The 13,280-nt window shown below is 40.8% G+C and overlaps 1 protein-coding gene across 3 annotated transcripts; it reads right to left on the bottom strand.

The window, feature by feature from the left end:
- Positions 1-676: 676 nt before the first annotated feature.
- RNF138 (ring finger protein 138) lies at positions 677-12,241 on the bottom strand. 3 transcript variants are annotated; one of them, XM_053951566.1, is made up of 8 exons: positions 11,893-11,966; positions 11,569-11,715; positions 10,874-11,039; positions 9,270-9,385; positions 6,327-6,395; positions 5,703-5,808; positions 4,795-4,902; positions 677-3,451 (listed from the first exon to the last, which is right to left on the bottom strand). In XM_053951566.1, exons 2-8 carry the CDS (start codon positions 11,604-11,606, stop codon positions 3,383-3,385), a joined length of 672 nt encoding a protein of 223 aa, XP_053807541.1. In that variant the 5' UTR covers positions 11,607-11,715; positions 11,893-11,966; the 3' UTR covers positions 677-3,382. The 3 variants fall into 3 exon arrangements, with proteins under 3 accessions (XP_053807541.1, XP_053807531.1, XP_053807521.1); XM_053951556.1 differs by lacking the exon at positions 11,569-11,715 and having other exon boundaries at positions 6,327-6,392; positions 11,893-12,241; XM_053951546.1 differs by lacking the exon at positions 11,569-11,715 and having other exon boundaries at positions 11,893-12,238.
- Positions 12,242-13,280: the final 1,039 nt, after the last annotated feature.

Raw genomic sequence — 13,280 nt, 5'->3', positions numbered from 1 at the left:
AGAGATTCAGAAGCTACAGTGGTTTACTTGGAGATCAGAAAATTAGATTCTATAGGGAAAGAATAAATTAATAAAAAGGAAATTTACATAGTTTTGTTACATTTCTGTCATTTAAAGTAATATGTTAAGTCAATTTTATTACTGTATCTGTGTGTCCTTAGAATGCGAAAGCACAAGAAATAACCAAAGTTTTTTTCAGCACAAGAACAAAGGGCAGAAGGATAAATCATCTAGCTGCCACTTTGCTGGTTAAAACTTGTAACCAGCCCAAATTTTCTGGAAATTCTTACTTCAGAAAAGCATTAAATCTTCTCAGAAAACCTACCTTTAAATAATAAGATTTGTTCATGACCCCAAGTGTTACATACCTCTTCCCATCTCATTTTAGGGTGTTATTTCTCTATTAACATTACATGGAACACGTGAACAACAAACAAACATGGAAACAAGAAAATATGCACAAAGCAGATTTGGGCCAACCTATAATCTTTTCTGCTTGCTGGAAATACCCAAGGTATGATATAAAGTATCTTGTCTCAGCTCACAGATGCATCACCAGTCACATATCATTCTAGCAGCATATACACCGTTCCAATAACTCAAAAGTGTGTAGACATACAACTGATCACATATTTAAGTTTTAGAAAGCATGTGAAAAGGAAGAAGTAGCACCAAGTGAATCGATCATCTTTATTATGCAACAAAAAGACAAATAGAAAATAAAATACTTTAATAGGAAAAAACCCAGAAGGTACAATTCAAACATAATACACTGAAACCATACATAATGCAATGTGAACATGAAAACATTGTTAAGAAGCAATCTTCTCGTAAAGATTTCAGGTTTTGGGCATCACCCATCACAAATGCACAGCTTTTTGCGCATGTCTGAGTTTCAGTGAGAAAGATCATGACCAGCAGCAACATATTCAAATAATTTAATTTTCATTAAACATTAACCTAGTGAATGTATTGGATGCAATCTCTTAATATCAAAAGTACAAAATCCAAAGCAAGACAGCACCTGCCAATACAGATTTTAAATAAAGAGGATAAACATTTTGAAAGGTTTTTTTGTATTGCATTAATACACACTTGTTGCTTTAAAATGTGTATTCAAGTCTCTCAACATTTAAGCATGACTAAAATGCTCAGCAACTATGCATCAAGTGACAATTAATTATTGCTATAGAAAAAAATTATTTCCCAGAGTTTTAAAAGAGATGTCATTTCACTCGCAATTCCCAAGATATATTCAAGTAATAGAAATAACTAGTTCCAGGGTCCATGAGGCATTCAGAATCTGTATTGGCTGTAGGCATTTATTGCCAGATCATATAAACATTTTGTTGAATCTAAAAAAGTTAACTAGACTTACATCTAACTGTTAAACTCCTTAGGAAATGTATGCAGTAATAAATCACCATACTATGTGGTTTTATTTTAAAAAGGTAAAACTTCATCATCAAGTACCTTGACATTCTTTTCTGTATAAGGGCACTGTTTAATAGATGGCTTTACTGAGCAAAAGTAAAAATCTACTTTTTTTTTTCTGTTGGCTCAATGAACCACTCCAAGTCAGTATGTGGTTGCACAAGCACCAGAGCTGACAGACAAATGAGAATATACAGACATATATGGGGGCAAACAGAGAAATTGGAATACAAGTTCCAAGTGTGGTCTGCTGTCAAAATACTGTAGTGAGACAGTAACAAAATGCAAAAAATGTAGTTATAAGAAAGTATATAAGTTCAGACAAGGTTTTTGAAATAGACAGCTATTTCTGAAATAGACAACTTTCTCTGAATTTTAGCCAGCAATGCCTTCAGTAATGTTTTACACTCAAAAAAATTTAAGATAGAAAAGGCAAGTTAAAATGTATAGTGGGTTAGTTCCAACACTCAGTAAATTAGAACTTTCAGTTCTGAAACACATTACATTGTAAAATGAGGCATTTCAACCTTACCAGTTTTGGAATATGAAATATCTCAGCATTTAAAGAATAATCAAAACCTCTGTTTGGAAAGGAACAGGGAGGCAGGCCACAAGAGTAGACTGTACTTTGGCTGCAGAAAAAAGGGGATGTTTTCCACCACATATGCAATGCTCACTAATAACAATAGCTTGACAATGGGTGATGGAAACACAGAATGCAGTCAGTCCTAACAGGTGTATGTTCAGAACACTCTCTATTTAAAACTCAAAAATGTATGCTGTGCAGCCTTCTTTCTCCTTCTCCCTTTTAGTATTATAGAAAACATCCTAAAGTTTTTACAAATTGATTTTCCATTTAAATTCAAAATTGCATTATTACTATTTTCTCCAATTTTAATGATGTTCTTGCTGGGAAGGTGGAAATCCAGAACAAGAACTCTTAAAATATGTTGGTCACTATTTTAGAGCAAGTTTTTTTCTTCTCAACAGTTTTTTGCAGCCTTCAGATGCAGGAGATGTACAAGTTTTGAACAGCTTTACAAAAATAAAAAGTTTTTGTAGGTGTGAAGTCGGTTTAGTTATTTAGCTACACAGCCTTCCATGAAAGACAGGACAGACCAAAACTTCAATTCCAAATGCAAAACTAGAAGTTCTTAAAAAGCTCCAGCAAGAGGCCAAAAAAGTATACCTTTTGCATGTCATCTTGAATTGCTCAGAAAATATGTAGTCTTCCTTAGGAGTACAGAGAATACGCCTCATCATATTAGTATGCAAGCATTCTATTTTAGTTATTCCCAAAGAGGAAAAAATAGATTTAGTTATTCCTAGGCAATGGCATCATTCTTTCTCAATGAAAGGTGAAAAAAGCCCTGCTCTGCATTGTTGATCTATAGAAAAGAAATTTTTTAATATTTTAAGCTGTTGTTATTTTCAGTCACATAGCAATAGTAAAAAACAAATCACAACATCAAAATAAAATTAGTCCTTGGCAGGACAAATGCCTGTCCTTGGCAGGAAGAGGAAAAAAAATAAATTATCATCTCATAAGATACCTTAGAAGAGAGCTGAACTTGAGGAAACCCAATAGTGCAACATGCAATGATGATATTGCATGTCTTTCTAAAGATACTTTCGAAGTTGATTTTGTTGAATTAAAACATCCTACATTAATCATATGAACATGTAATTAACAGAGTAGTAAAAGTTAGAGAAAATCAAGACAAGAGTGAGAAGTTACAAAAATGTCCCTAATTCCACAGGGGCAGAACTCAGTCAAGATGTCAAGCCTGAGTTTCAGCAAAATCAGAAGTCCTTACGAGTGTGGAAAGAAGCTTAGCCCGAAAGTGTGTACTGAACAACATTTTTATTAATATACCTTTCAGATCACCAACAGAATAAAGTAATTTTTCTCTCAGATAATCAGAATGAAGATGAAGGGGGCTCTACTTTAAAAGTTCACATGACAGGATTCTTGAACTGCATTTTGGTATTGGGCTTCTTCATCAAGCTGAAGATTCTAAACAAAATGAAAACATCATCAAAATGGACAAACACTCAAGATATAGCATAGTCATTAGTTTAATCATTCATCTGCTATGTTTTTACATAGGAAATGGCACCTAGACAAAGACTCTATGCTACCAGATGATTGTTATATTGCACAGAATCTTTTATTCTACCAAGTACCAAGAGACACATGAGAAGAATCAGAAGAGTGGGACATGGCTCATTAAGCAGAAGGGTCCATCGTCTCTCCCTGGCTCAATTGCATTACAGAACAGCCAGCTCAGGAAAGCTGACTGTGTCACGCCATTCTTTTAACAGGGCTTCTAACCAGCCATAACATCCTCCATTAATAAAACCAAAATGGGATCCCCAGACAACAGTAATCAGAGATTGTTGAGAATACATTGCCTAACATGGGAAAGCAAACACAGAACACAAAAGTCTGCTACTTTTTGCAGGAATATCCTCCAGGTTCTTAATATGCCAGAGTGATGAAACTTGTAAGTGCAATTCTGTCAGTTTTCCCAAATCAGAATTCCTATCACCAGTTTCAGGTCATCATACATGCACTCATGGTGAAGAGCCCAATTCCTCCTTTCAAACCCTAGCTCTTCAGGCCTTTATCACAGCTCACTCAGCTCAAAGGACAAGATACATCATCTTTGCCATCCTGATCCAGTGAGACTGTGATTCAACTACTATACCTGCTGCACACCCCAAAGCCTGTCAAGCTCTGTAGAAAAAGCCACAAACTCTCCAGCTCTCTGATCCCACATGCAGAACCCAAATGTTTGGCTTGACTTACATATCAGCCACTGACTATATCTGTGTATGTAGTTCTTCATCTACTTAAGGTCATTTACTTAAAGAGAGCCTGAAAAGAGGCAACCTAAACACTGATTAAGTGACACATCTCTTTTTCAGTCTCCCTCACCACATACAGGAAGAGCGGCTGTAGCAGCAATACCAGCTAGTCAAGCTGCACATTGAGTCCTGAGAATATAACTTCACAATTTCTGCTTTATAAGGTCAATAATGTCCATAAAAAGAGTAGCATCTATTTTATTTCCCCTGGAAACAGCAGTAATAAACTGTTCTAACTGAGAACACTAAGCCAAAGACTGAACTCATCAGCTTGGAGCAGTTTTGACTATTGACAACACCTATTCCCAGTAGCACTACATGTTGATATCGAAGTTTAAGAACAGACAAGTCTGCTTCTGAGTTCCATACAGAACAGGAACACAGCGTGTCCAGAGCACATGTCAAGTACAAAACTTTTATTTGGCATTTTGATTTTTAGGAAAAAAGTTATCATTTATTTCTCCACACATCAAAGAAGAAAAAGCTTACCACAAATTCTCCGTAGTCAAACCGGTGTCTTAGATTTAGATGGCTAACGAGATTTCTAGTAACCTGGTTAGTATCTGCCCAAGGAAGAGATACACAAATAGGACAGATCTGAATTTGGAGGGGGAAGGGAAGAGACAGAATGAAAAAAAAAAAAGTTATTGGCAATAAAGAATGCATCAAAGACATGTTCTACAGGAATAACTAGTCTATTACTCAACCACTACCAAAATACAGTAAGACACTAACATGAAATCATACTGCTAAGTGTGTTTTTCCTCAATTGTGTAATATTCAAAAACTACATTTCAATTTGGTCAATTTCTAAAGTGCTTCTCTTTGGAGTGAAAGATTATCATATCTGTCTGAGTAAATTTAGAAAAGAAAGTGACTACTTCTTTAGAAAAGAAAGCTTCCTACTTATTCTTTGGGAGATTTTTCATACAGTTAAGCTGATCAAGTAAGCCAAAAGAAAAAACTAACACACCCTATACAGGTGAAAATAATAGAAAAACCAAAGAGATTTTTCTCCTGCAGACCCTTTGGTTACCTTGGATTACTTTTCAAGTAACTGTGGGTTTCACATGAAACAGTACTTATGTTACAAAATGGGATTCTATAGAAACAGACCTGAACTACTAAATAAAGAAGGCTCAAAAAACTGAGCCTGTTTCACACCAAGATAAATGAGACAACTAAGTCAGAAATGCCTTAGAACCAGCCTGCTGAACATGAAACATTTTCACATCAAAGTCACTCCTCAATTTAAATGCACTGCATGAAGGATATTGTCTGTCTTTCTCAGACCACAGTGATTGTTACAGATATGGAGTAGCGACTGCACAGTTTAAATTGTCCACATAATTACAATGAAAGTAGCTTAAGAAACATACATAAACAGCTCTACTTACCACAGGAACGATCTGATAAAGATGTCTATTATTACAGTGATCCAGCAAGCGCTGTCTGGTAAAATTGGCTTCCTGACACAGGGGGCATTTGAAGGTTGGGTGTCCACTGTAAACAGAAATACAAGAGTATTAAACAGAAAAGAAGAGTTTCAGAAGCAGTGTTAAGAAAGCATACAAATTAAGCTATCATTGTTTTCCTTTGCTTTGATAACAACAAAAAAAAAAAACCCCACACCTCCACTGACATATTAGCAGATCTAAAGGAGTCCCAGTGCTACTACCACATTGCAGTTTGGAAGTACATTAGTACCCAACTTGCTGTCATACAATTAGTATTCCTAAATACACTCTTCTGAGACTTGGGCTTCTTTTGTTCCCACTGCAGCTACACCCTGGTTTTGCTTTCTTGTATCACCTTTTAGTGCAAATCCTTTAAGTACATACTAAAATACCCAAATTCTAACAAACAGATACAAGTGTACAAGAAACTACAGGATTCTATAAATACAGCTCCTGGTGTTTTTGTGTGGGTTTTTTGTGTTTTGGTTTTTGCATTAGCAGAAGTTTGCACTGTGACTATCAGAATCTATTCTAATAACAACTACAGACAAGTAAGCAACCTACCTTGTTTCCCCTTGACGTATTTGATTGTTAGCCATCTCACCAGTATCAGATATTGCATCACTCCTGCTACTTTAAATGAAGGAAACAAAAAACAATGAAACTTCAGATTATTTACTCAACTATCAACATTTTAAAAGTTTAACAGTAACAGAGGTGGGGGGGAATAGGCATTAAGTCCTATGAATTCCAAGGCAACATACAATGGCACATATCCTAACCCTCACAAGTTTTCCTTTGGATCAAGGTATATCTCAGTATTTACAGAATTACCAAGGCTGAAAGAAACCTTCAAGATAGTCTGTCCAAATGTCAACCTAGCACCACCATAATCACCACTAAATCATATCCCCAAGTGCTATATCCAGACACCACTTGAACACCTCCACAGGCAGTGACTCCATCACCACCCTGGGCAATTTATTGCAATGCCTGACCATGGTCTCAATAAAAAAAAAAAGTTTCTACTATCTAATCTGAACCTCTCCATGTAAATGGTGAGGCCATTTCACCTCATTCTTTCACTTCAAGACATGGCAGAAGAAACTGACCCTCACCTCACTGCAGCCTCCTCTGAGGTAACTGCAGCAATGAGGTCTTCCCTGAGCCTCCTTTTCTCTAAGATAAACAACCCCAGCTCCCTCAGCTGCTCACCATAGGACTTATGCTCCAGACCCTTCACCAACTCCACTGCCGTTCTCTGAACTCACTCTATCACCTCAATGTCCTTCCTGGATTCAGGGGGCCCAGAACTGAACACAGGATTCGAGGTGAGGCCTGACTGGTGCTAAGTACCAGGGGACAATCACTGCCCCGATCCTGCTGGCCACACTGTTTCTGATAGAGGCCAGGATGCCACTGGTCTTCTGAGCCACCTGGGTACACTGCAGGATCATGGCTCAAGCTCTGTCAACCAGCACCTTCAGCTCCTTTTCCATTGGATCGATTTCCAGTCATTCCTCCCCCAGCCTGTGGCACTGCCTGAGGCTACTGTGACATAAGTGCAGGACCCAGCACCTGGCCTTACTGAACCTCACACCACTGGCCTCAGCCCATTGATCCAGCCTATCGAGATGCCCATGCAGAGCCTTCCTGCCCTCCAGCAGATCAACACTCCCACCCAACTTGCTGTCATCTGCAAACTCACTGAGGGAGCACACAATCCCCTCATCCAAATCATCAATAAAGGTGTTAAACAGGAGTGGCCCCAAACTGAACCCTGGGAAACACCACTGGTGACCAGGCGCCAACTGGATGTAACTACATTTACCACCTCCCTCTGAGCCTGGCCATCCAGTCATTTTTTTTCACCCAGAGCACACCTGTCCAAGCCATAGGCTGCCAGCTTCTCCAGAAGAATACAGTGGGATGGTGTAAAATGTGTTCCTGAAGTCTAGATAGACAGCATCCACAGTCACTCCCTTATCTACTATGCTGGTCACTTGGTCATAGAAGGAGATGAAGTTGGTCAACCAGCACCTGACTTTTGCAAACCCATGTTGGCCGGACCTGATTCCCAAGTAGTCCTGCACATGCCACGTGATGACACTCAGGATGATCTGCTCCATGACCTTCCCCCATACACCAAGGTCAGTCTAACAGGTCTGTAGATCCCTGGATCAGCCTTCTGATCCTTCTCGTAGATGGGCATTACATTTGCTAATTTCCAATCAACTGGGACCTCTCTGGATAATTTAATCACCATGGTGATGCTTGGTGGCATACTACACAACTTTACAGGAAAATGGTATATAATACAACAAACATTTAGTCAACAAGATTGGCAATGCATGTGACAGCCAAGTATTATGAAAGCATTATGAACTATATGAATGTAAGACAGGTAGCACTTTCTAAGTTTTCTGACTTAGTAAAAGGCCTTTAACTGCCATGTAGTCACACAAATAATTTGCAACTTTTAACTACAACAAGGTAAGTTTTCTTATGCTGAGCACAAAATAAACTTTTTTCCTAAAGGAAGAGTAAAGCAGAAGAATATTTTAGAAAGTAAATTTGACCATATATGCACCTCTTGCTAAGCCAGAAGAAAGTGTACAGACATGCTAAGAACATGAATATTTACAGTCAAATACAGTAATGGTAAATTTTTTTATACTTCTGTGATATTATAATCACAGGTATTCTACTGTGACAAACTGCATAAATAGTGATACCAGAATATTGAGACACTTTGGTGAAACATTGCTGCAGCTAATTCCAGTAACAGCTTCAACTTTCAATAGACTGATGGGTTGAAAACCAAACACAGAGAAGTTCAGACTGCTAAAAATAGAAAATCAATGGCAAAAAAAAAAAAAAGGATATATATAATAAAGCTCTGTGAAATGGACATATAAAACGCTTTTCAAAAATAACAAAAATCCCCAACCCCTACCATCAATGAGACTATATGAAAAAAAAGGTTAGCTTTACTGCCTGAAAACAAATGGCAAGCGTCATTTGATTTTATGGTGTGCAACATACTGGAATTCCTTATATATTTCATAAGAGATCTGTTCAAAATAAATTCAATCAGAAAGCAAAAGCCTGCACAGTAATGTTTTGAAACAGGATACCCACTAAAATAAACTTCGGAAAGGGGAGGGGGAATAAAAATAGACAGGAACTTCTCCAGAGGTAAATATTATGAAATATGTTACAAAGTAAGCCGCTCAAATGCTGTCAAGGCAAGGAAAGCAAGCTACAAATATTAAATACTTTTTAGGAGAGTCTCTAGAAGACATTTCAAAGCCATCATGCAGAAAGGTTTTCTTCTGTCTGCTAAGAGTAGAGAAAAAGACCTGGAAAAACTCTTATTTTGAAACACAAAATATGGATAGTAATAAATGCAAAAAGAAGAAATGCCCTGGAAAAAAAATACTTTCCATTGGGGGGAGGGGGGTGGGGAAAGAAGATGCACTGTTACACATAGAACACCCTGATTACCTGTTCCCTGTTGCATCTTGGGAAATCTGTAAGTTTGGCATAATTGAAGAAACACCATATTCATCCTGATACTTCTTACACGTTTTATAATGTTGTCTCATCCATGAAAATCTAACCTGAAAATAAAATGCCAAATTACTGAAATCATACTAAACAATCCAGGCATAGATAGAAGGAAGAGATAATTCTGCCAACAGAAAGCAATGCATGCAGGAATTATTTAGACCTCGTGTGCAGCAGAAAACTAGAACTTTTGTCTCCCTTTTGAGCATGAACACTTTCTTCACCAACAGGACATCTCCAATTCCTCTCTCCTCAGAGCCAGTGTCACTCCGTGAGACTAGAGAACATTGTCACTCAAGCTGCTGGACATCTGAGAGCTCTTTCAAGGATGAAAGACGCAAGTAAACACCATTTAATTGAAACAAAGTCACTGGAACGACACCTCCCAGATCCAGGATCAATAGGTGATGAGCTATAACAGAGAGTGGCTGTGAGGATGGGATAAGCACCACTGCTACTTCAGTCTTCTCTGGCCTGCTGTTACCTCATGCAAGAAACATTTCCTTTTTGTATTAGGTGTGTTTACTCATTGGCAGGGGAGGGAAACAAATAGGTGAATGATCATCAACTTAAGGCTGCCTACTGACCTTTAAATCAAAATAAGAGAATGAGTTGTTTAGATTTGTCAGAAGACAGCTGAGTTGGACATGCCCATGAATTTCAGCTCCAACAGCACTCTCAGAAGGTGCTCACAGGTCTAGAGGCTGAACAAGATCGTATCTCACATGCCTGTGCCTAAATTCCATTGAAGTTATTCTGTTTGGTTCTTCTGTCGAGTTTACCAACTTGCTATCAGTTTCTTTTTCCACACTTTTTATCTCAATGAATCATGTGAACAATGCAAGCAGCTGAGGGCTCCATTAGTGCTGATTTTCACACTGGCAGAAGTCCCAAGTGAAATGAAACCAACATAAAGACTACCTGGATTTGATGCATTTTGTTATAAACAAAAAGTGTGGCTGAAATCCTGCATCTGTTTATATCAAAAGAGACATAACTCTTGGTTTCATTGAGGGTCAAGATTTCACCTAGTGTTCCAAAAATAATGATCCCTTTAGAAAGGAAATGAAAGGAATGTAAAAGGACTGATGGGGTAGGAGGAAATTACACATGATTGATCATGTGGGCACTGCAACTAATCAACTCACATATTTTAGTTTTAAATTAAATTTCATAGCAGCTTGAAGAAGTTGCATTTCCATACTGAGAGTTTCTGAGGTTTTCCATATATCTGCAATTGCCATGTTCAGCTCCTTAACTTTCCTTTTGCCAGTTTTATAGCTGTATCGATTTTTTCCATCTTTTCAGGAAAAAACTGGCACTTAAAATGCCGTTATTGACAATTCAAGATGCTCTTTCACTTTACACCTGTTAGGTACAGCTAGCAGGCACTGCATGCCCAGTATATGCACAAGCCATACAAAGCTAAGTTCAAATTGCTATAGGCTCTTCAGCTCCAAGATGAGAATGACACACAGTAAAGGCGTGTCTGGACAAAAACATGAAAAATTTATTCAACTTTTTTTAAAGCTTTACTCTACCTGCTTCTCACAGCATCTACAGCCCCCAGAAGCTTTCTTCATACTGTTTTCAACATCTAGAGCCCTTTTGGGATACGTTCTTTCTTTTTTAGTCACGCTTCCTCGGCAGAGAGGACAATGTGTTCCACTTTCTCTTATAGCTGTCAAGAAGCACTTCCTGCAAAACCTAAATAGAAAAGTTACCACAAACACACAAAATATACAGAGTTAGATACTTTGTCCTTGAAGAGAGCTGGACGATTGTTAGAAAAAAAAAAAGTATCAGAGTAACAGTTTACCAAATACAAAGGTTGACATTTAAAAGAAACATGAAATAATGGTGCTTATGATGAATATGGAAATCAGGGGAGCTTGGCAATGCACTCTACTCTTTTTATTTATTGACTGGTATTACCGAGCTGCATACCAGATTGATCACTAATGAGATATGAAATGTGCAGCAAGCACGTGATTTTGGACAATCTTATCAGCGTAACTCCTGTTTATTGTCCTTAAGCAGAGCCAAAACCACTGCAAAGCTTCATTCAGCATGCGTTTCCAGAGACCTCAGGTCACCAGCTTTTGCAGCTCTCCTTCCTTACGCACCAGCTGCCAAAGCTATTTTGCTTTTCTACAAAGTAGCACGTTGTAATCAAACGTCCCTCTGGAAAAAAAAAAATGCTGAATAGATGAACTGAAAAGAGAGAACAACTCACACTACCGTCCTTGTTCGAAAAGGAACGGGGAAAACCATGAAGTTAAAAACCGCGAGTTAGCTCAGACAGCACAGCAACACTCCCCCACCGCCGACCAGACACCCGGGGAGGTGGGGGGGCTTCTCCTAAATGACCGGTCCTCGTCGGCTACAAAAGAAAGAGGCGAGGGGAGGCTGGAGCAGCACTGGGCTCGCATCCTCACCGCCAGCGTCTCCAGGCCGAGGGTCCGTGCGCCGGGAGCGGGGGGAGCTGAGGAGCACAAGGCGGAGAGCCTGAGGAGGCGAGGAAAAGGCTTGGGAAGGAGCGGGGGGTCGGGATACCCACACGTGCTGGCAGTTGGCGGTCCTCACGGGCGTTTTGAACACCTCCTGGCACACCGGGCAGTAAAAATCGTCCTCGCTGAAGCACGCCGGGGCCGCCGCGGCCCCCTCGGCCATGGCAACACGTACGGGCCTCTCCGCCAGGATCGGGGACGACGAACAAGCCCCGCCCTAGCGGGCTGAGAAGAGCCCAGCCCCGCTTCGCTCCCGGGGGACGCTGCCGGGGGTCGGAGAATGGATGGCTGGGGGTACCGGAGCCGGGTGGGATCCAGGCCGGGCTGCGGCGGGGCAGCGGAACGAGCCCGGCCTGCGCTCCGCCCGCCGCCCCTCGCGGCTCCTCCCGCCCGGCCCGGAGCGGCCCCCGCCCCGCGCTCTACCTGGCGCTGCCCGGGGAGGAGGGACCCGGCAGCTCCGGCCGCGCTCCCGGCGGCACCCGGGGGGGCAGGGGCGGGGCCGGGGTTTCCATGGCGATCGCCTCCCGGCCCGGCGGGGCTGCTACGACACGGCCCCCGCTCCGCCCTGTCCGTGAGGCTTCCCCGCTCCTCCCACCGCGCTGCGTCCGCCCCGCCGCCCTTCCGCGCCGCAGCAGCGCTCAGTGACCTGCACGATGGCACCGCTCAGGCTCTGGGTTATTTCTAGATGGAATCGTCCCCCTCCCCCGTACACAGCACCCATCAGGCCGCGCCTCGAATTCTGTGTTCAGTTCTGGGCCCCTCAATCCAGGAAGGGCATTGAGGTGCTGGAGTGAGTCCAGAGAAGGGCAGCAGAGCTGGTGAGGGGTCTGGAGCACCAGTGAGGAGCGGCTGAGGAAGCTGGGGTTGTTTATCTTGGAGAAAAGGAGGCTCCTTATCGCTCTTGATCTGAAAGGAGGGTGTAGCCAGGTGGGGATCGGTCTCTTCTCCCGATTAACGAGTGACAGGACTAGAGGAATTAGCCTCGAGCTATGCCAGAGGAGGTTTAGGTTGGACATCAGGAGGAATTTCTTCAGAGTGATTAAAGATTGGAATGGGCTTCCCAGGGAGGTGATGGCATCAGCATTCCTGGGGGTGTTTAAGAAAAGATGGAATATGGCACTTAGTGCTGTGCTATGGCTGACTTGGTGGTGTTCGGTCATAGGTTGGATTTGATAATCTCAGAGGTCTTCTCCAACCTAATTGATGCTAGAATTCTGTGACTGGCACTAGTGGTGATTTTATGGAGTAGTTTTAGTGGTATTACTGAGAGCTGGGGCAGGTTTTCAGCCTCCTGAATAATCCTGACAATAATATTAATCATCATCGTTATCATCATCTTAATTCAGTGGTATGACTGTGTTTTTCTTCCAGAATAAGAACTTTAAAGAATATCTATCTAACTGTATACTGATGCCAACAGACTTCTCCAGGTAGAGAA

The sequence above is a fragment of the Vidua chalybeata genome, chromosome 1, assembly GCF_026979565.1.
Source record: "Vidua chalybeata isolate OUT-0048 chromosome 1, bVidCha1 merged haplotype, whole genome shotgun sequence".
NCBI lineage: Eukaryota > Metazoa > Chordata > Aves > Passeriformes > Viduidae > Vidua > Vidua chalybeata.
Note: the sequence above shows the minus strand (reverse complement) of the source record. Positions and strands in the feature narration are given on the sequence as shown.